The 24,079-nt window shown below is 36.2% G+C and overlaps 1 protein-coding gene across 1 annotated transcript in view; it reads left to right on the top strand.

Moving 5' to 3' along the window:
* Positions 1-23,843, top strand: part of LOC145664107 (zinc finger protein-like 1 homolog) — a 28,025-nt gene extending 4,182 nt beyond the window's left edge. The window contains exons 2-6 of the mRNA XM_081730461.1: positions 1,658-1,769; positions 3,992-4,185; positions 7,814-8,093; positions 21,228-21,345; positions 23,184-23,843. Of these exons, the coding sequence (XP_081586587.1) occupies positions 1,658-1,769; positions 3,992-4,185; positions 7,814-8,093; positions 21,228-21,345; positions 23,184-23,391 (912 nt within the window). The 3' untranslated portion in view covers positions 23,392-23,843. The remainder of the gene's footprint in view (positions 1-1,657; positions 1,770-3,991; positions 4,186-7,813; positions 8,094-21,227; positions 21,346-23,183) is intronic.
* Positions 23,844-24,079: the final 236 nt, after the last annotated feature.

Here is a 24,079-nt window from a genome sequence, read left to right as displayed (position 1 = left end):
AAGAAATGACTACATTTTCTGCATTAAATAAGAAGGATAACAGTTTTAATCGTAAAAAATCTATTAACATAAATGAGCACTTATTTTAAAATAAATAAATGAGTAAAATAAATTGTTTTTAAAATTTAATTGAGAAAGGTAGTGTAATTTTATTGTCTTTTTATTTTTATTTTGTATTAAGAAATAAAGAAATCTGTTATTATTATATATGGCAATAGTACTTTTTGGTGTTAGAATTTACATATTTAAATCAAAAAAAAAGTTTTAATACTAAAAAATATCAATAGATCACAAAGTAGAAATACCATAAGTATTATGATGAATGAAATGAAATCTCAGTTTTATTTCCCGCGGGTAGATGTAATGAGAATTTTTGGCATGTACACTCTACCGCTTTCAAAAATATAGGGTATACCCATTCTTGTAATACTTTCGTTCTACCGTAAATTTAAGGTCAGTATGCGCTGGACTATATAAATAATTAGTATACTCAGTGTTCTAGTTGAAGGTATACATCGTTCATCTTCTGCTTAATATTAGTCATTAGAGAATACTTTCTGCTTCAAGGCTGACACTACTTTTGTTTCTTTTACATGTATTTAATCGGGTCATGAGTCATGACTGAAATAATAAAATGACAATATATCTATCCTACTCTTGTTCGTTATTTACATATATTGATCATGTGTAAAAATTGATTTTCCTATAAAAGATCAGGAAGATTAGATTTGAGTTAACCTCCCTTTCAGCATCGAGGCTACATGATACATGGACCTATAGCTTAACATAAGATACGAACCACGTAAAGCTCCTGTCGGGAATCGAACACGGATTTTCAGCCATGAAGACACATACGCTGCTAATCATATAGCCAGGAGGGAAGATTACAAAAGAGAGAGATAGCAAAAATGAAAAAAAAAAAAAAAAAAAGTGAATTCTGTGAAAGTTTGTGTTGTTTTGATGATTAAATATCAATACTAAAGCTTTGTGTAACTGTGATACACGTATTTCCACCCTACTCCTTACCACAATTTTCTTAGTTCCTTCACTTCGGGAGCGATTTTTTCTGTTTCTTCTCACAGTGGGTCGGTTCCTTCTGTGTATCTACATCCATCTATATGTTATTAATGAAGTGATTTATCGAAGGAGTTTCATAATTAAATAGCATAAAATGCTCTTAGAGTATAGACCAGTGTCTCAGAGGAAACTAAATCATGAGGGACGTGCTAGAGGGTATTGTGGCAGAGGAAAGAGAGGGAGGGGCGATGGATACTACAATTAATGGACAATATCAAAACAGAAAAGTCGTACTTGAGAACGAAGAGATTAGCGAAAGACCATGGAGCATGGAAGCTTCTTGGTTGCGGCAAGTGACTTGCCAATAATGACAATACCTATGATGATGATGATGTGCTCACGCTTATGATTATGTACTGTACAATCTTTAATTGGATAAAAGTAATTAAATTAAAGCAATGACTACACACAATTCTGTGTGTGTAATAAGACTACAAATGATTTTGACTGTTAAGTAATATATATTAATTGAGTTGCAGAAACGATGTGTTTTTAAATTACTGTAACCATTTTTATTTATTCCATTGCTGACGAATTTGTAAAAGAAAGTTTATGAGTAAATTTGTTCTCTTCTTTTTAGTGTATTGTGCAGTCTTATCTTCAGTGGTTGCAGGACAGTGATTACAACCCCATATGCGAACTCTGCTCGAAGGAACTGGCACACGAAGATTGTGTTAGACTAATTTGTTACCGTAAGTGTAGTGTGTATGCATAATATGAAATCTGGAGGTGGTAACCCATTTTGTTTTATACCATAACCTTAACTTGCGTGGTTATGGGTTCGATTTTCGTTGGGGGTACTTGTCTTGGATAACACCCGAATAGTGGTTGTGATCCCACTTTAATCATCGGTCTCGTCTCATATAGCCTTCATGTTCAAAAGTTACGTTCCAAAACACTTATACCTACAAACCTCTATGCTTGGTACAATACTCGTAAATTTTGTTGTATGCTTTTCACGCAATCCTCTGGATAATTATATCTAAAACTTTACCCATCAATTTCAGAAGACATGGCTAGATAGAACTCATTGTGAAGCCGAGGTCATGCTAAGCATTTTTCGGTGTCGTTTGCGATCATAATTTGCTTGCGTATAGTTTTTGTTACATTTGTATTCTTAGAAATGTATGAAGAGAACAGAAAAAAAAATTGAGAATATCCTTAATGTATGTTAACGGTCATTTTATCAGTAGATTTTCTTTACGGTATATACAGTCGCATCATATATATATTGACACTTAATTTTGATTTCTACTTCATATATCCCGAAACATTACTCATGGAAGTAAAACTCTTATGTTTGTGATTGAGTTGATTTTCAGTTTAACGTCCCGTTCAGCAGTGAGGCTATATGAGAAATGGACCTACTGATTAACGTGGAATTCAAAGCACATGAGCTCCAGCCGGAAATCGAACCCGGGTATCCCACGCCAAAAGCACGTACGCTAACCGATTAGCCACGAAGGAGCTCACGTATATGGTCATCCTAGGTTTTGGAAAGATGGTTTCTACTATTATTATTATTATTATTATTATTATTATTATTATTATTATTATTATTATTATTATTATTATTATTATTTGTATAGACATACGAAAACTTTCTGCTAAAAAAACATAGTCATTTTTTTACTTTAGGATAAAACTCCATAAAGCCTGATCTGTAATACTATTCCACTTTAATATTAGCCTAATCATAAAACTTGTTGTCAGCTAAACATACAACCGGCAGACAATGATAGTTTTGACCAGAGATGTCTTAAACACGAGTTGTGGCCTTCAACAGTAGAAATCCTTAAGAAATCAACGTTGTTTACAGTATCGATAACTTTTCTTCACTTTTGAAACAATGTAAACTGAGTTATTCTTTTATTAGCTATAAGTGTACTTAACAATAGTAAATAAAAGAAAATGCTTCGTACTCACCGCAGTGATGGTGAAAATTAAGGAACATTTTTGAAGATAATGGTTCTTATCATTAGCTTATTTTCAAGTTTGGAAAAAGTTTAAAAGAGGTTAAAAAAACTGAAAAGGGTGAAGGGATAGAAAAGGCATTCGTAGCAATTCGACAGCTTCACGTTACAGAACACCATGCCAAACGAACCATCATTAATCACTAAACGTAAACACTATTCATTCTTGTTATTCTCTCCAAATAGCGGCAGTATTTAGTAAAAACAATCGTTCCGTATCGGATTAATTTCATCTTTGTCCAATTTGAATGAAGTTTGAATTTAATCTGATAATACGAGGGCTCTTAACCCTCCACACATATCTGAACCGTCATTACATCTTAAGGAAAGTAAACATAATAGTGTTAATGTGGGTTTAATGATAAAAGCAGAAACTACGACTAAACGTAAATTAAACCCTGTACTTAATTTTGGACACAAGTGAAATTAGCCTGGTACGAATATTTTTTTTTTTTTTTTTTTTTACTACATACTGCTGCTATTTGAAAGGAAAGAACAACGTGACTTGCTTTACAGTGATCCATGATGGTGCTTTTGCCCTAGACTTCTAGGACGTGAAGTTCCGTAGTGGCTTCAAATTACCTTTCTCTTTCTTTCTTCACCTTTTCCACTTTTTTCAAACCATTTTTTAAAGCTTTTTAAGTTTAAAAATAAGGTGATGATAAGAGCCGTGATTCTCGAAAACGTTCCTTAGTTTTCACAATCATTGCTGTGAGTGTGAAGCATTTTCTTTTGCTTACTGTTGTGACCATTATCACTGCTCGTAAACTGTACTGTTATACAGTATAGTTATTTATACTGTTATATGTGAATATACTAATTTACTGTAGAAGAAACGCTTGATTGAATTTAAAACAATACGTTGATGAATTGACGTAATCTATACATTCTAAGAAATTGCTGAATACATTGTATAATATGAATTGGTTCAACAATTGCAGATGTCTATCATTGGGCTTGTTTGGATCAATTTGCTCGCCAACTTCCTTCCACTACAGCGCCTGCTGGTTATACATGTCCGTCGTGCAAGGTGGGATTGTTTCCAGCACCCAATTTGGTGTCTCCGGTGGCCGATGTTTTGAGGGAAGTTCTTGCAGGTGTGAACTGGGCTCGTGCAGGACTTGGACTTCCTTTGGTATGTTAATATTTATTTTCAATGTATTTTGTTATAAATATTAGAAAGTTTGAGATAGTTAATCTTTGTTATTAACTGGTAGTATTATACTTGTAGAATTAGGGTTATTACAAACTAATACACAGGTATATAATCATCATTACTCTCTGTTTAACAAAGAACCTATAATAACTCGACTGAATAAAGAAATTATCTTTTTACGTACTAGGTCGAGAACTGTAAGTATAACTCAGGTGCCTAGATTTTGCCAATGGAGAACAGTGAAGGATAAGGTATACCGCAGAGAATCAGATGCACTGAACGTTCATTGGGACAATATATCAACATAACATGCACAGAAATCTCACTGCAGACTGTGCTGGGAATCTCTGAAACTGTACTGGTCTGTATTCAGAAATATAAATATGCTGGAGGCATTACTTTAAGCAGTTTTTGTAACCGTGTAGAGTGTAAGGGTTAGATCTTCAAATTGTCCGTAACCTTAATTCCAAGAGAGTAGATATCGTCATCTGAATACTTTTGAACCCATTTATTTCGTCCCCTGAAGTGTGTATGTTCGGATCAGTTACCTTCAACTTGAAACTAGAAATATATTATGGTAGTACCGCCTATTCGACAAGCATAGAGGTTAAATTTTGTTCAGCCTTGACTTGTTAGACTTTTAGGCAGTCAAGGTTTTGTTTCGGCCCCACCAAGAGTGTTTGTGTTGTATTGCTGTCGAGTGAATGGACGTATCCATCTCACCTTTCAATTATGTAATGCAAAGCAGATCAAACATCATCTTATTTATTTATTTATCTACCTACCTACGAAATGGAAGTATCGAAGTGAAGTCAACTGCCGTGAAAGGTCACATAATCAAACTGTTTCGTCTGCTGCTGTATTATGTGCTGCAGTGCTTTTGGTCAAGTTGGAAACAAGTTCTAGTTCCATTGTATTTGAGGTACAAGAAATTACGGCCTTTACTGATAATAGTGTTGTGTTAGCTTTGTTAGCTTCCGTGATCATAAAGACAGTTCTCAAAATTCAACTGATTGTGCCTCAAGCGGTATTGGCCCTACCGAGCTAGTGTGCCATTCCTGGTAGTGGAGTAAGCCTAGTTGGCTGTACTTTGCAGTGATATTAGAAGCTACAAGCCTACCCCTACACTTAAAGGACACGGTACAATAAAAAAAGGGGATTGTGTTACCGGTATGTGTGTAGCTACTGCAGATGAGCTCACAACCGCTACTCATCTGCATCGAAGCTAAAATGTCGGACAGGCTAGTGCCGTCGTTTTGTTTGCAACTACAGAAATATTCTTTAGAGACACCAAAAGAACTGGTCAAAGCTGACTGTGCTTAATGAAACAAGTCCAGAGGCAGTAATTTACTGACAAGCTGGAATGTTTAAAGAAGGTCGTAAGACGTGTCGGTAAGAGGCTGCAAAATTCAAAAATCACGATGGACTAAAAGCGTTCTATATTAATGCCGAAGAAGCATAAATTTACTGAGTTTTTGATTTAAAGTGGCTAGAACATCTCAATACTCTCCACCTTAACTGGTTGGTTACGCTCTGTCTAAGATATTGGGTTTTGGAAGCTAAAAATTTCGTGAGAACCATCATTCGTTGATATGTAAGATGCCATCTATTTGAGGCGAAAACACAAAAACCATTTTCTTGATGAAGATTTGTTGCGTAACCCCCTCTCCAAAATTTCTCGCAGTCAAAACTTTCCCATCTGAAATGATGGCAATTAGTGCAACAGTAGATACAACATTTTTAGCAGTGCTGGAAACAAGCCTCCAGCTAAGACTGAAGCGATGAACAAGACATCAAAAAGTGTAACGTGGTACTATTGAAGGAAGTTAACTTCCTTCCCCAACAGTGGAGACTTGGACGGGTCAAGGACCTTCACCCGCTAAGTGATGGCCTTGTATATGCTATGACAGTTAACAGTGTTTCCTGAGGATGTCGAGCATCTCATTGTGAAATTATCTCGTTTACCATTCGCTGGAAACTAGAAATATTAATTCCTCAACCTACGCGAATCTATATATATATTTATTCCATATTGTTCGTACATATTCATGTCTTTACTTTTTGATTTTCAATATTTCTCAATATAAAAGAAGTCCTGAGTGGCTGACCAATCAAAACTGCTTAACGTAGAAGCTTAAAATTTCGACAGTGCATAGGATTTAAGACGTAAGGTATCGTTTTTTTAAATTTAAAGAAATTCGATGAGGAAAGGGAAAGGGTATAGGAGTGTCAATTATGATAGTCAATGTCCATATCTCCGAGTCTTTAAAGGGTAGAGATATGAAATTTGTTATGTAGATTTTCCATTTAAAACGAAGTGTTCACGTGTTTCATAGTTTTTGATATTTCCTCCATAATGTAAGAAAAAAAAGGTGGCGTTTCAATTGTTAAAATAAAATGACCATATCTCGAAATCTCGGTTAAAGCCGTGAAATTTGATATTTAGACTTTTCATTAAAAATAATAATTAAAGCAGTGTTTCAGCTTTTTTGTATATATAAATATATATATTTCTCCTAAAAGAAACGAAAAAAAAACTTGGAAGTTTACGATTGTTGTAATAACATGGCCATATCTCGGAATTCCTTAAGATTAGGGATATGAAAATTGGTAATTTAAAATAATGAAAGACGTGTTTCAGCGTTTTTAATATTTTCCTTAGAAAAGAAAAAGAAAAGGATGGGGTAGCAATTGTTATAAAAAGATGGCAATATTTCGAGATCTCTTAAGATTAGAGATATGTTAAGAATATAAAACTTGATGTATAAACTCCTTATTGAAAACAAGCGAGTACATGCTACAGTATTTCTGAAAATTCCGCTCTTAACGAGATGATGGGGGTGGGGGAATTTCTAATTTTTTGTCAGTATAGAAAAATGATTTCAAAGTTGTCAGTCTCATTACCACACGGAATGGAGTGAACCATTTGAAATTAATTGTTGAACACAGCCGACCAGTCATCCATTTGTCATGACGTTAGCACCATAAACTTCAAGTTGGCGAAGTACCGTTTTGACCAATAATCTATCACACTTCGGTGTTTGACCGTGTTTCTGAAAGTGCAGCCATCTTCCAACTTACAATGCGAGATTCTGACGCAACATATACACCGTCTAACAACTGTGTGACAAAGCAAAAGCTACCTCTGCTGCTGAGCATGAAATTTGAACAAGAGAAGAATTTGAGATATGTGAGAGATCGTATTACTGTACTTTTTTAGTTACCTCGTAAATTCATGATTGCAGTATTTGAGGAACTGAAGATATTGTTATGCAACCCAAGCATTACAAACAACAGTTGGATTTTATAACTACATGTCGCATTCAAGCAAGACAATGCCACTTTGAACGTCAAACGAAATAATCTGATCCAAACATACTAATACGCGTATGTTGTTAAGTCGTTGCTTATTCTAGAATTTACTCCAGGAGAACAAAACTCGAAGTTAAATAAAGAAATAGTTAAAACCCTTTATTTAAAAAAATCATCTCTGCTTGTAACACAATATGCAATCATAAACAAGTTTCTTCATTAGTTTTATTATTTACTACTCTTGTTTACTGCAACGAAACTAAGTGTGCTTTATTTTCAATTAATCTTATTGTAGCTGAGCGATGATAGAGAAGAAAAACCGTCTGCCGAGAAGACTCAGATAGCATCCTTGGAGTCTTCACTAAGCAACCATGTTTCTGGAGTTCCGCCGTTGCAGCCTGAAGTTCCTGTGCCGAGCCAGAGACAGTTTTCACCAAAGCGATCGATGCCTAATTCTTCTATGAAACAGACTATAGTTGCTGCTCCTCCTGCTCACGATAGTAGTCCCCATTCAGTTGTACATATGGACGATGGAATATCAGCCTTCAGTCGCAATGACATTTTTCCGGTTTCAGGTAAGTTTCAGTATTGGTTCTTCTTGTGAGGGAAACTATAGTATAAATAAATTATCATTTTACTAAATATAGGACTTACTTATATCCTTTCGTAATGGTGGTGATAATCTGTAGGTTTTTGTAAGGTATAGGGAGATGGAAATAAATGATATCCAATTGTTTTGTTTCGGCAAAATATCATTATGCGCGGAACAGAGTTGGACCAACACAGACTCATCTTATAGCTGGACTGTTAGGAATTTCATCTCACATTTCTGCTTGCCAAGCCGAGCTACCAGCGACACAATCAGTTTTCTTAAGATTAATCTAATAATAGTTTTGTAGAGGCCACCCGCTATTTTGTAGAATTTTTATTTAAGAATTTTGTGCGTAAAGTCTGATTGTTAAGAATATTTATAAAAATAAAGCAATCATTGGTTTGTTGGTTGGATTGGAGTTTAATGTCCTTTTCAGCATCGAGGCTATGTGAGACGTGGACCTATAGTTTAAGGTTGTTTCGCGATGCTAATTCGACACTAGCATGACTTAGTGAAATAGTTAGAAATAATAACATAATATGTTATACTTTGTTCCGAATCTGCAAGTTGGATGTGAAAAGTAGAAGCCTTTGTATAAATGGAAATCAGACAAGAAGTAAATAAATAAGTGGCAGTATTTCTAGATTTTATACAGCTTAAAGAGAACATTAGTACATTTATTCACAGATTTGTGAACACAGAGGTGCATATCGTCTTTACTACGCAACAAAAACATATACAAGGGAGCTTGAAAGATGGATATTAGACGAACACAAGTAAGAACATACATAATCAATTGATAAATAGAAGAAGCATTCGTTATATATGAGAACTGAAGAATTCGTAACGTTTACTCTAGTAATGGTAAGCATGTAATAACGTAATACATTTACTTTAACTTCTGGAACAACCCTCGTACGTGTCATGCTCTGCAATAAAACATTTATTTATCATACAACACGTCGATTAAATATTTCAATTAGCTTTAAAGTTTTCCGTAACACCTAGCCTACTATATGTGTAACATTCTTTTCAATTGCACGTAATATACAGGGTGGCCCAAAAGTAGGTATGCAGTCCTGTCCTGACTCACTTATGGTATTTCATATCATATGCTTATTGTTACCCACACAGATAGTAACTTAGTTCCTTTATTTATTTGTTCTTAATTTCTTTTCACTCATACCTTAAGCTTGGAACAGAAGCAAATAAACTAATTATTTTAATATACTAAAATATCATACTTGATCAATGCAGGGCTGTATACCTACTTCTGGGCCACCCTGTACATTAAATAACATAAATTAAACTTTTTCTTTCACATAAATTCAGTATCAAGCAATATTATTCGGCATCAGTTCTGTAACCACTACTAGCTGTAATCTGAACCATTAGATAAGAATGTTGAGAAACGTTGGTCACACTCGACTGATCTCATAACGTCTGATGATACCATGAACATTAGACATGTCTGCTCCATGATGCCAATCGAATAATTGCATCTCCTTTTACGTGAAACAGAAGGTTCAATAACGGCATGCTAAATACAAGGAAAGGATGGTGTACGATCTACGCGAACATAACGTTACTTTCCACAATTTCAAGATAATACATCTTAGTGTGGCAGTTCTTGGCTCTCTATATAGTTTGGTGAACTATTTAAATAGTAAATTATGATTTCGTTTCACAAAATTAATAGAATCTGCTATTATATAACTTAAAAATTATTATAAGCAGTTTTGTTCGAAATTCTAAATCGTTCTGTATTTTTTAGAAGAAAAAGACGAAATAACCGTAGACTTCATACGAAACATTGCACATTTCAGTATATTTTCTAGTAATTTCCCACCCTCATTGTAAATAAATATTAACTACACCACAAAATATCATAAATGAACATTTAACATCGAACTAATATATAATAAAATGAACATAAGTTAAATCAACATTTTAGAAAAGCATTTAACATGTAGTATTGAAATCAGAGAGGCGGTTTTCGAAAAAGATGATTTGTAACAGTTAAGGAAGAGCTGTTACAAGTTCGAATACGAACCACCGTAATGCGTTCAAATTTTCAAGGATGTCACATCAGAAATCGAAGCGGGCCCCGTGTACGAAAGGCGTACGCGTTATCCATTTGACTACTGGGGAATGCAAAAGCCTCCAAAAGTACAGATGGTAATCAGAAAAATGGAAACACCTGAACGAAATTGCAACATACCAGATTAATATGGTGTCGGGCCACCTTTCGCCTTCAGAACAGCCTTGATGCGACGTGGAATGGAGGCGTAGAGGTCGTGAATGGTAGCAAGTGGAATTTTACACCATTCCTCGTGCAGGGCATCGCCCAGTTCTGTGAGAGAGGATGGAGGTGGAAATCGTCGCCGGAGTCGTGTTTCCAAGACGGACCACAGATGTTCAATTATGTTGAGATCTGGGGATTGGGCGGGCCAGGGGAGGTGTTGAACTTCATCTCGATGTTCCTCAAACCACGCTGCAACAACGCCAGCTGTGTGAATTATCATCCTGGAAGATGGCGTCATTGTCCGGGAACAACATCCGGACCATAGGATGCAAGTGGTCTCCTAAAATTGCGATATAATGGCAGTGATTTCGTCCGCTAAGTGTGACCACAGGACCCAATGAAAACCATGATATGGCGACCCACAGCATCACCGAGCCGCCGCCATGTTTCACAGTTGGGCGGAGACACTGGAGATCATAAGCTTCTTTGGGCGTTCTCCACACATAAACACGGCCCGTGGTTAGGAATAGGGTGAAGGATGACTCATCCGACCATATCACACGTTTCCAGTCCTCAACGGTCCAAGTTGCATGGTCGCGGCACCATTTGCGGCGTGCGAAAGCGTTATGGTCCCTGATGAGGGGTTTGGCCCGTGCAACACGACCCTGTAAGTTCATATCATGTAATTCGCGGCGGACTGTGATTGTCGAAACAGGGTGGGGGAGGTGCTGATTGAGTTCCTCCGTCACTTGCTCCGCAGTGGCACGACGGTTCTGCGTGACAATGCGCTTTAATACCCGGCGTGACCTGTCACTCATGATTTTCCTCCGCCCAGTGTTCCGCTTCCTCGATGTGGTTTTCCGTGTGTTGTGTAGGCCGTCATCACCTTTGACACTGTCCCACGCGACACACCCAACACAGTAGCCACTGCCATCACACTCACTCCACATAATCGCGCACCAACAATTTGCCCTCTTTGAAAATCTGAGAGGTCTCCCATTTTACACTACCTCCGTCTGCTGCAGCCACTGGACACTGCTGTTCCACTGCGCCTGACGTAGTATGGAGACCGACCTAACACACCACCACCAGCGGTCCGACGCTTGCGGGCGCCACGACACCACTGCCAACCCATACATCTGACATGTTGCTAACTACAGGTGTTTCCATTTTTTCTGATCACCATCTGTAAATTCATACTAAAGGAAACACTTTTCTGTTAGATTTTTAGAGCAGAGCACTAAAATTTTTGGTCTTATGGTAATGCATTGAAGCTGAGCTTTTTGTTACTAGTTATTTTAATGGTGTAACAAATGTGTTGCGCTAGGAAACAGTAATATCGAAAGTAATTCAGTTCTTCAGAAGAGTTCCACACACACACATATATATATAGGGCTTACCTTTTATATTTTTAATTGCATCTGGATTTAAAAAGGTTAAAATATACATTGATAAAAATAAATATATAAAAATAATAATTGTTGGTTACATAGCGAGGTATAGAATTGTCAGAAAAGAGATTCAAAAAACTTTCATGAATGCAGTAGTTAATTCAACAGTAGTAGAACAGTTTTGACACAATCACTACGTTATAACGATAGCCAAGTATGCAGTGTAACAAAGAAAATGACATTGGAAATTATCGCTATGTTTCTCTCAAAAATGAAAAACTAGCTTCCTGATATGGCAATTGAATTATGTACGAATTAATTGGAGCTGGAACAACTATTGAAAAGGTACAAGAAATAAAGAAAAAAGTTTTTTCTGACTATTTATTACACTCACGTCCCTGTTCCCTGAGGACAGATATAATAAATAATCATGTGCATCTATCCTTAGGGAATATGGAGCCGGGTATTGTAAATTTAAGTAAGTGTTCCTTGCGTTCTTTAAATAATTATATTTCTTCTGACTGTTAGGTATAACATCTTAAAGAGTTGATATCAAGAGAATTTTCGAGGGCTCTCCAGAAAGGAACAAACGTTTTGAAATAAAAAAAAGTAACAGAATGAACAACTACATGTATTCTACACATTTGAAAGGCACACTCTTAAGCTATTTTCCCACATAATCGCCATGCAAATTAAGGCACTTATCATACCCTGACATAACATGGTGTCCACAGAAAATTCCATCTCAATTTCCCTGACTTTCCCTGATTTTCCCTGACTGCATTTCCAATTTTTCCCTGACTTTTTCTGGCCTCCACCATCCCCATAGCCAGCCAACTCTCACCTTATTTACTGTCGTATTATTACATTTTATTACACATTATGCACACAAGATTACAAAGATACAGAAAGATTGTTTAATGTACATTTACAAGTTTACAAAATGTATTATATTAGCACATGTTGACATAAAACTGAAAAATATCATGGTTTAAAATAAAAAATAATAATGATAATAATAATAATAAAGCGTCTTCTGTACAATATGAAGAATGTGTTCACATGAAAATTTCTCACTTATGATTGCACAACTATCCATAAAAGTGGGGAATAAAAGAGTTTATATTTTTAATAAGTGTTCCATATTACAAACTGCCTTTCTTCTTTTCCAGCTCATCGATTCTTGCTTGAAGAGCACTTTCTTCTGATTTCAAGTTATTCTGCAACTTTTGTCTTTTGTCATTTAAATCTTTTAGCTCTTGATTAATCCTTCTCTTTTCTACAACTTTCTTTTCTTCTTCGCGCTGTACACTTTTCTGTTTGTCCAGATAATCTTGGTACCTTCGTCTGGAACACTTTACAGACTGTAGTAAGCTCCTGGTGATGGATATATTACCTACACCCCCAGCACTGCTGATAGCATCATGCACAAGTCTTTGAGACACCAGAGAGTGTTCTACAAGATTTTCTACAAGTAGTGATTTGTTGATGGAGAAACCACTTTCAACTGGTGAATTGCCATGTGACATTATCAAGCAAATTTTCACTATATTCAAAAGGCTAGCAAACTTGACATCATCCTTTAGCATCTTGTAGTAAAACTCATCTAATCCTACAGAATCGTCGTGTTTTGCAGTAAACTCGCAAAAGTATGATTTCAAGGAACCTTGTGCTTCAACACACAATACAGTGAACTGTTTCTTTGCCTGTTCAGCCACATCTGACGAAATCCTGTTTGCACTGTGAAGGTCTTCAAGAACAATCTGCGCTCTCTTTCTTGCTAGAGATGGCTGCTCCAAAATAATACTTGGGGCAAAACAAGTGACACCACGCACAAACCTGTACTTCAGCGGGCTTCTTTCACGCAACTTCTGAACTAAACCTATGATTAATTTGCGAAACTCAAGTTTGAATTCTGCTTTTTCCTTGTCTGTACATACGGTTTCTCTTAATACTTTCCTCGTAGCAAAACCAATGTCAATCATTGCTGAAGGAAGAAGGTTCTCATTTGAAAGTTCCAAAGACATCAGTTTTTGAGCAGAGTCAGCTTGCTGCAATATTTCTGGTTTCACACATCGAGCCAATAAACTATGCATTAAGTCCAAAAGTGCTGTGTGCAAGAAAGGCATTAGTGGCTTTGGAGACTGAAATCTTCGAAGAAAAGTTTCACATTCTGCTGAAACAACTCTATAACCAGCCAACTTACTCTTCAACAGAGGGTCTTTCATCTGTTCCTTTAAAGAAGATTGTTGCCGACAACTAGGTAGTGTAGAATCTTGTATGAATTTCTTCACATTGTGATAAATTTTCACAGCCCTTTCCAAGCAATCCACATTCTCAAGCCATCTGATAGAACAGAACTTTTTTGGGAAATCGGTGGATCCTGTAATGGTAGTATATTCCGCCCGGCGAGCTGGGCTGTTATTAAAAAGGTAATACATATCCCTAAGAATCTCGTCTAAATGCCACTGTGATGCCTTTAGCCCATTTTTCATGCTACCATGCAAAACATGTAGTCCATAAACACCAGTGTCTATCAAACTTTTTCCATCGGGATTTCGTTGGCACATTTCACTCTTTAGTTTTTCCCTGAAAAGGAGATTTACGTTTGGTCCATCCATGGAAACCTGCAGTAAATTGTCTAATGAAAGACCTATTCCCTCTCTGAATCTCTCCAAAAGATCATCGGCTCTTGCCCGTCCCAAAAATACACTATTTAGATATGATGTAGAAACTTTTTGTTGATTTACATCCCAGAATCTTACGACTAGGTCCATCTGGCCTCTCTGAACTACTTTATTCAGAGATTCGTCGAAATATATGACATAATCTGAAGCCTGTTTAACTCTATCCATAACACAATCTTTAAAATATGGAGCCAAGCCATGATTTACTAGATAAGAGGCTTTTGTCTTCCCAAGGGTAAATTTGGAAGCAATAGAGCTGTCAGGAAACATCAACTGGAAAGTTTGGCTAATGTTCTGGCAAGCATTCAAGGATATTTTCTTTGCAACCAACTCCAAAGTCCATATTATTTCTGCCTTCATAACTTCTTCGGTCTGTATGTATGAATGTAAACCACGCTCTTTATTTTTGCTATTGATTTCACCACTTCCTTCACTTGATTCTGGCTGATCATCTTTATGCTTACACACAGTTTGATCAGATTCCTGGCTACAGTCACTTGTACCTGATGACTGACCTGTTGAACTGGAAGGCACAAACACACTGACAGCAGGTTGCATGAGTTTAGCTTTCAAGTTCTTAAGATGTTGAGGTCCTTTAGCATGAGAGGACACTGCTCTTCGTCCCATGTTACTAAGCTTGAATGATTTTGAACATACTTTGCAAAACGCACATCCACTATTTCCATGTACACGTCCAATCCAACATGAAAATTCCGGTACAACTTTTCATCAAGCCATTGATCATTAAAAGAAGTTGACTTATTAGCCATTATGATGACTCATAAGGTCAGATTATTGAGTTGACATCCCACTTAAACCTGCAAAAAGAGAAAGTGATATTAATTTCTGAAGCAATGCAAAGAAAGGCATCTAAAATATTTTTGGAAGTGAAATTAGAAATTACGTACAATGATATACTTACCAGACAAAAGGTACTGATAGTAAACTGTTACCACAATTTGATTACCATCACTAATATATGTACGAGCTTTCAAGAACTAACTCACTGTTCACATCATCGTCCGTGCTGCCCTCACCCATCCTATTCTCCCATCTAAGCCTGATGATGAGAACAGTAAGTTAGTTCTCGAAAGCTCGTACATATATTAGTGATGGTAATCAAATTGGGGTAACAGTTTACTATCAGCACCTGTTATCTCGTAAGTATATCAATGTTAGTAACTACAAAGCGGTCCAACTTTTGCGGTTTAGAAATTATGTAGATAGGTAGATACAATAGAATATTATGCTCTGAAGCACAGAAAAAAATATAAATGTATTGTAAGAAAAGGTTACCCTTCACCTCCAAGGGCAACCGGAAACAAGATTTAGATTAATACAAAATAAGAGTATCTTTTTACTTTTTAAACTTAGTAGACCTGCTGTATCCTTAAAAAAAATAATAATAAAATAAATATGGACTGATCACTTAGCCACTGATCGCAAAATCGAGTTTTTCTTGGCATTGTAAACTAATGATCTATACAAGAAAAATTTAAATACAATTAAATTAGCAAATATGTATAGCTCATAAAGGCATATGCATATTCTAGTCCCTCAGAAAAAATCCTAAGACACAATTAGCATATTGCTAATATGTAGCAATTTAAATCATCATTGGGACTGCACTTGAAAAATAAAGGAAATAAAGGACATATATCTTTGTCCTATAATAATTGTCACAAATTTCCAAAATATAGGAAAACAGGACAAGTGGGAGCCCTGTTTATATAAAAAACACTGTGTTCAAAGGAATAGTTAACTGATAAGGACTTTGGACTGACAGCTAGGCCAAGTTTGTTTACGGGAAGCAAGCGCTCACGGAATAAGCAAGCCCATTATGCCTGCATCATTGACTCACAATCACATGTTCACGGATGTAGTTTATGGTGCAAGTCTTTTGAATCATCCTGTTGCTTTTCATCATTGGGTACAGGCCATGCGAAACAATCTATTAAGTATCTAGACAAGCCCTCAGTTTTGGTATGTTTCATTATTGGGCTCAGGTCGTGCGAAACATTTCAACTGATATTAACAACTGAATTTTTTTCGCTTAGCCTACCAAAGAGCCTGAAATATTGACTTGGTATTCCTATAGTACAGGTGTTAGAAAAAGATGAAAATAAAGTATGTATGAAACCAAGAAGAGATTCAAAATACTCTACTGTCAAGTAAAAAGCAAACAAACAAAACAAAACAAACAAACAACAAAAAAAAAAAAAAAAAACGGAAGAAAAAAAATGAGCCGCTAGGAAGGCGGGAAAGTACCTTCTGATAAGCATCAGAAGGTGAATACAAAAATACTTGTACATTTCCATCAACATATGGTGTTTGTCCCTCCAGGAATCAACTGCAAAACATACAAGAAATCTTTCTAATTGTAATGTTTGTAATTGATCGTACAATTTCTTGTGCATTTTCCCTGACTTTCCCTGACTTGGCAAGCTTTTCTTGTGATTTCCCTGACTTTCCCTGACTAAAATCCATTTCCCTGACTATCCCTGATTTTCCCTGACTTTCCAGAATGTGGACACCATGCATAAGTTTTTCAATACCGTCGCGGTAGGAACCTGCCGCCTGCTATTTCAACTAGTGGCTCACACCGGCATGCAGTTCGGTGTCAGTATCAAAGCGTTGTGTAGCTTGTTTCGAATCGCGCCTTAACTTTCTCAGTGTTTCACAATACCGCTCTGAGGTAATTGTTGTGCCACGTTCAAGAAAATCAACGAGAAGCACTCCCTGGGCGTCCCAGAACACAGTAGGCGTGATCTTTCTTGCTGATAGCGTTTGCAAACACTTACTTGATTTTATGGGGAGAATGTGTGTCCCCATTCCATCGAGTTGAGTTGATTTTAGTTTAGCGTCCCTTTCAGCAGCGAGGCTATATGAGACGTGGACCTACTGATTAACGTGGAATCCGAACCACATGAGATCCCGCCGGGAATCGAACCCGGGTCTCCCACGCCCCCCATTCCATCGAATGGTGTTTTGTTTCAGAATTGACATGCTTCACCCAATCTCGTCCCCAGTGATGATATGATCCACCACCTTGTTCCCATTGTTTGCGGAATTTTCGAGGAAAGTCAGCAGGGTTGGCTGGTTTAAACCAAGGTGGTTTAAACCTTGGTTTAAATCAGCTAGTTAAAAAAAAATATCATAAAAGTGTAAGTGTTCGTAAAATCTTGATGAGCACATATTTGTGGGTTATCACGTTTCACTCTCGTACAATATTCGTATTATATTCAGACCTAAATTTCCCATTCATTACTCAAAGAGATGATACTACAAAAGTAACTTTTGTTTTATTTATAAGTTTATGAATGTTCCTTTGTGATTTTTTTATAGTTCGTTATTATTGTTATGCAATTGCAATTAAAAAATTCTAAATATTGTTTCATTTTAATAATGTTTACTATTGATAAAATACATCGAAATGCCGTACTTGTGTGTGTGTGTGAAGGGGGGGGTCATACAAACCCCACGAGAGGGATTTATTGAAATCAGAAGTATCTATTTATGTATGAATGGGTCAGAGCCAAAATGGACTCAAATAATTCATATCTTTATACATTTTTCTTACTGATATGCAAATTAAGTCGTGTTATTTCTTTAACGTGGACTAACAAAAGTCATAGTGAAATAACTTGGACTAAATTAGTTCTTCTGTACTCTGCAGTATTTTGAAATTGTCCATATGTAATTCTGTATAATGGCTTCACTTCTGCAACTGTTTATCTTTTTGTCCTTCTGAAATGATTCGTGACAATTATATTAACAAATATATAAAGATCAGTACAACATATTTTTATCAGAAGTCCTTCGCGAGTGAGTCGGCAGACGTATCACATTTGTCCCGGTTTCGAGTCCAAATGGAGGACAATTTCTCTCGAATGTAAGCCGAGAAGCAGTTTGGATTCCGCTTTAAGCTTAGTTGACCCCTTTCAACATAACCCGATTGTTGCATAATAACACCAAGGCGAAACAAACTTATTTCTGTCCATATGTGATATAAATACACAGAGAAAATTATTTAAACTAAAAATACAGATTTTTTGTTTTTTCAATAGAAATCGTGTTTTTTGCCAACCCTGAAAGTCAGTGATGCAGCCATTCTCTGTTTCTTGTGGTCGTCCGTTAAGATTTTCGGAACCTACCCAGCACAAAATTTGTGGTAGCAAAGCTTTTTCACTAGAATTTAATGCACCAAACTCCGTGAAATTTGGGGAAAATGTTAAGCAAATTCCGTAATCGTGAAACGACGATTTGCACGAATTTTGTCGTCGATTTGCCTCATCAGTTCAGACACAAGGCTAGGTCTGTCACTGCTGTCCTCATCGTGAACATTGGGACGGCCATTTTAAAATAAGTACACCATTGCCTCAGTCGGCCTTCACTCATTATTCCATGTCCGTACACTTCACACAGTTGGCGATGGATTTCAATTGGCTTGTGGTTTTTTTTTGTCAACAAATCCTAATCACAAAACGCATCTCGCAAGAAGCGGGATTTTCTGTTGCAGCGCACATTGTAGCACGTCACAGAAAGCACAGTAAGAGCGTCACAGTCCTCATGCTACCACAGCTGGATGCGTACTGAGTGTGGCAACGTTCTGACACCAAGATGGCGACTATAGTCCCGCCCACTGCCGCGATAGGCCAAAACGTCTGGGACTTTCTGGACAACTCTCGTATTTTGAATAGAATGACTTGCCCTTAAATCGTGAATCTAGTATTAGGAGGAAGAATAATCTTTTCCGTCTTATCACTCTGCTGCGAGGGTAGTCCCAAAGGTACCCGACCTAACAAAACTTTATTTATTTCTCAGCATAGTCTCCTTTTAGGTCGCTACACTTTTCCCATCAATGTTCAACAGCTTCAATATCCTATTTGTAGTGTGAACCGTCGATCTCCTCAAAATAGCCATTAACCTCACACTCCACCTCTTCATCGTTGGCAAATCTTTCAAATTTGGAAAGAGAAAAGAGTTCGAGGGGGCTGCATATGGCGAATAGGGTGCGTGAGGAACCAATTCGAAATTTAATTAATTGATTTTGACCATCGCGATAACGTATGTCTGAACTGATGCATTGTCTTCATGAAACAACATTTCTTTTTCGCCAAATGCGGTCGTTTTTTCTTGATTTCACCACCCAAACCTGCAATAAATTTGCATAATACCCGTAGTTGTTTTTTCCTTTTTGAAGATAATCAAGAAGATTATCTCACGCATATCCCAAAAGAACTAACGCCTTGACCTTACAATAGATGGAACTGTCTTCGCGTTCTTTGGAGCCGATTCTTCCCTTTCAGTCCATTGTTTTGACTGTTCCTTTGTCGCAGATGTGTATAGTGATGGACTCATGTTTTATCCTTGGTTATAAATCGAAGCAAAAACTGCTTTATTATTGTATAACATCGCCAAACACAATCGAAACATTCTTACAACGCTGTTTTTCTTCCATTGTCGGCAAACGCGGCACCCATCTCGCGCACAACTTTCTCATGTCCAAATTTTCAGTCAATATGAGATGCATCTATTGAAGTGCCTACCATGTCTGTTAGCTCGGGTCAGTTGATGGTCATCCAATACCATTTTGTGACTTTTCTTCACCATATTGGTGTGGTCACCTTATTTGATCGACAACTGCGATGTTCTTCTTTGCAGTTCGTACGTCCTTGTTTCAACTCTGTCACCCAGTATTTTATTATTATTGCAATCGAAGGAGTACCCTCAGAGTAGAATCTAGCTCGGCTTTGGTATTGGTTGGACTGAGACTTTTCAAAGGAAAGTATTGTATCACATAACGATGACCCATTTTTTCCACTGCAATTCACTGAGAGCGTTCACTATTGATGGCTGCCAAACAAATACTTAAAACGCATCGACTTCAAACTTCAAACTTAGGCTTTATAAAGTTAGTATTTTCGATCATAGTAAGGTTTTCAAACAACATCCGCCATCTATACAACAGGTCGAGTACTTCTGGGATTACCCACGTATTATTTTATCAGGCCTTGTTTCCGTATTGTCAAACTAAATACAACACTCATTGGGCAAGGCTATGTGATAAAAGTATATATATCTATAAACACAGTCACATAATAATTTCAACACATTAACTGTATCTTCATCAGACTTCCACTCCTCTGGAAAATAGTGAGATTCAAATTTAAAGAATTTTTAGTTCTAATACGACTCAGAAACGTTCCTTTCAATTTGTAATGTGATTTTACGAATAATTTTGACTTCCAATACTGTGTATTTACACACTTAGATGTTTGTTTAAGCCGAAAATTGAAGCATCTTGATCCTTAGCATATCTTATGTACTCCTTTACTCATATTCGACGATGGAAATCTTGATAAGAACTGAAATTGTATCGTTAATAGTTTCGTTCATAAATATGAGTGCCATTAACGTTATCCTACCGGGCATTCCTTCTCCTATATATGATCAAAAGGGTCAGCATGTAGTGCAATATTAGACAAGGACGAATAAGAATCTGACTTCTTCGACTCTTGCTTTCTTTTTTCGAAATATAACTGGTGAAAAATGCAGGAGCATTTCTCAAAATGATCTCATCATATTAAATATTACGGCATAATACGGGTTAGTTTTTGTTTTGTGTTAACGAAATGTGCCAGATGCTTTGATGTTTACTTATCATAAGTTTGATTATATTCGTGTTGTTCGAGGATACTTTTATCGCAGAGATTGATTTTCTTTTAATGCAAAATAATCGAAAATTTGAATACGTGTGTGTAGATAACCTAGATCTTTCTTATGTGTTTTAGGCCAGCCCCCACGAAGAGTGTTTGAGGCTTTAGATGATGCGAAAGATATCTCTTTTGATCATGATGAAAATAAGTATAAACGGCGGTCAGCAATGGAATGGTTCCTACGGTGGTGGAAGTAAGTAATTAGAGGTGAAGTAGGGTACTGAACGCAAGTGGTTTTTCATTTTAAACTAAAGGATGCTCAAAAATGGTTCGACAATTAGTCTTGAAATTATAGTTCGATAATTAGTAATCATCATAGTTGGAAAACTTATGAAAATAGATTGTATAATCAGACAATCACGGCGATTTGTAACAAAGAATTTAAATTATAATCTACATCTGTAAAAGAGTAAAGCCACTGACTTAGTGATTTAGTCAATACGTAATTTCCAGAACTGTTAAGTGTAGAAAATTGAAGTTTTGTGCAAGTATTCTCATTATACACTAGATTATGAATAAGTCATAGGTTGCCAGAATGGACATCTGTGGGCAGTGGTTAAGGTTTCTCACTGATTTTACATATTTCTTTGGAACAAAAGAGTGCAATGGCATAGAACTTAGAGTATAGTTTTGTTTCTGATAAGTAAAGTACGATAGCTCATCCACTTGAACGAATTTTAAAAATTCCATTCCGGAAGGTAGGGTAAGAGAGTTTTTTTTTTTTTTTAATTACTACATATTTCTTTTGAGCCTTGAATATAAAATAAATGTAATATACATGAACTATGTCATATGGAACATCTTTGCGTCAGAAAATGTGATCGTCATTCGTTTGCATTAAGTCATTATGGGTAACGGAGAGGAAGGTAGCAGAATGTAGGTAGGTAGAAGACCTAGAAATATTGACCGCCGTTGTAGTACATAGGTAGGTGCATTTGTGAGTCAGTTTTTTAGACGTCGAAAGTTTGAGAAATGCATCACGTGAAAACTACTTTGTGAGACAGAATAATATCAGAATAGATTATCACTTGCTGCAGGGAAAATTTTGAGTACTTTTTTTAAAGTACAAACGGGGAATTCTTTACATAGTATATGAGTATGTTTTTCATTTGCATGAATTGAACTCGGAAGAGGGAGCGATTGTAACGAGATTGGGAACTGCGTTATCACGCAAAAGGTATATTTTGGACATTTCAATTCGAAGAGAGGAATTGTACTTTTATCACATGTTTGTTTTCAGCAGTTAAACATATGTGAACGAAATATGATATATTGGAGCTTTTTTACTTCAGAAGTACAAATAACATTCAGTTGCACGAATTCATTGTGGAGAGTGTGGGAAGAAGAAGAGGCCACGTGCATATCTTGTCATTTTTCTAATATATTAATAAAATGTAGGGTGACCGTAAAGTTACTTTGCACCATGAGTGCATGCTTCTCTAAGTAATATATGATCTGTAAACCAAATTCCATTTATATATATATATATATATATATATATATATATATATATATCCTAAGGAAGTTCTTCACTATGCTAACATACAGGGAAGCACAATTTAAACCTCTGTACCCGAACTCGCCATAAGTAGAAAACAGAATTTATATGCATGTCAAAAACAAGAATTTCCTCTCTAACAAATCGTGATAATTTGCAACCATATAGTTCTAAGCTCAACGGGAGGTTCGTGTTTGTAGATCAGTCACGGGCCTGCTTTGCTTTATTATTACATCAGTTTCCTCGCCTTCCAATAGTATGTGGGAGAAAAGATAAAATGTAAGCATTTTTTTTAAAAATAGCTTTTTCCGTTTTGGTCCTTTTTTTTTAAATCTTTTACATAATAATAATTATTATTATTTTTATAATTTAACGATATTAGTTCTTAGTAATGTGAATTCGATCAATAGGTGAACACCGATTTCATGGAAATTGATTGTTTTCCAGGAGTTTTTTTTTTTTTTTTTTCCTCAACAAATATTATTATGTTAGTAGCAAACCATTTAATTATATCTTGATTTTCTTTATTTTAGAACTATTTCGAAATCTCCGCCACGAGGACATCGAGGTGGTACTCATTTATATAAGCGTTATGTGATGGCTGCTGTTCTGGTAGTTGTTGGACTTCTTACTCTAATTGTCGTGTTCTCATGGCTTGGAAGGATTGCCACAGAAGGAGATCCGAGCTTCGATCCTCTTCAAAACCCGAACATTCGAGTTAACGATCACGATAGGAACTAAGATATTAAATTTGTTTGCTTACAACAGCAATATCGACTGACTGTTGACATTTTTAAAGAATAAACTGATAAGAGTGATGTGTGACTGAAGATATATCTGATTTCACACTATTTATACTTTATCTGCACTACTCATGCAGTGAGTGGAAAAATGCAGAATAAAAATTTAAACTGAATATCTCGCGCTATAGCCACATACAAGCCTTAAATCATATGAGGCTATTTATTTTATGCAAATAGTTGAATGTACCATACTACTGTCACAACGCCATATCTAATGACTTTGTATTTGATCAAAGTATGATACAAGAAAGAATATTTATAATAGAAACGGAAGTGTAAAAATGTGTATAACTAATTAAATTCTGTCATATTTAATTTACAATAAATGGTTACATTTCATAATATGTTTAGTTTTGATTGTGCTCAATAAACAGATATTTCTGTGATCAATGCTCGAAAAATTTTTTTCTGAGTTTGGCGCTGTAATAATCGAAAACCAATTTAATATATAGACCTACACGTTTTAGTCTTACAAGGAGAAAGCAGACTTTGGTAAATGAACTTCGGGGCCATCTTTTGCGATGTAATTTAAAGTGTTAATATTATAAAGTGGGAGAGCCTAATAGCCAGAAATAGCGGCGGGGGGGGGGGGGGGGGGTCTTAAATTTTCCGACTCGCCGTATATA

Source organism: Thermobia domestica, chromosome 11 (assembly GCF_964235325.1).
Source record: "Thermobia domestica chromosome 11, izTheDome1.hap1.1, whole genome shotgun sequence".
Taxonomy (NCBI): Eukaryota; Metazoa; Arthropoda; class Insecta; order Zygentoma; family Lepismatidae; genus Thermobia; species Thermobia domestica.
This window is presented reverse-complemented; position numbering and strand designations above follow the sequence as displayed.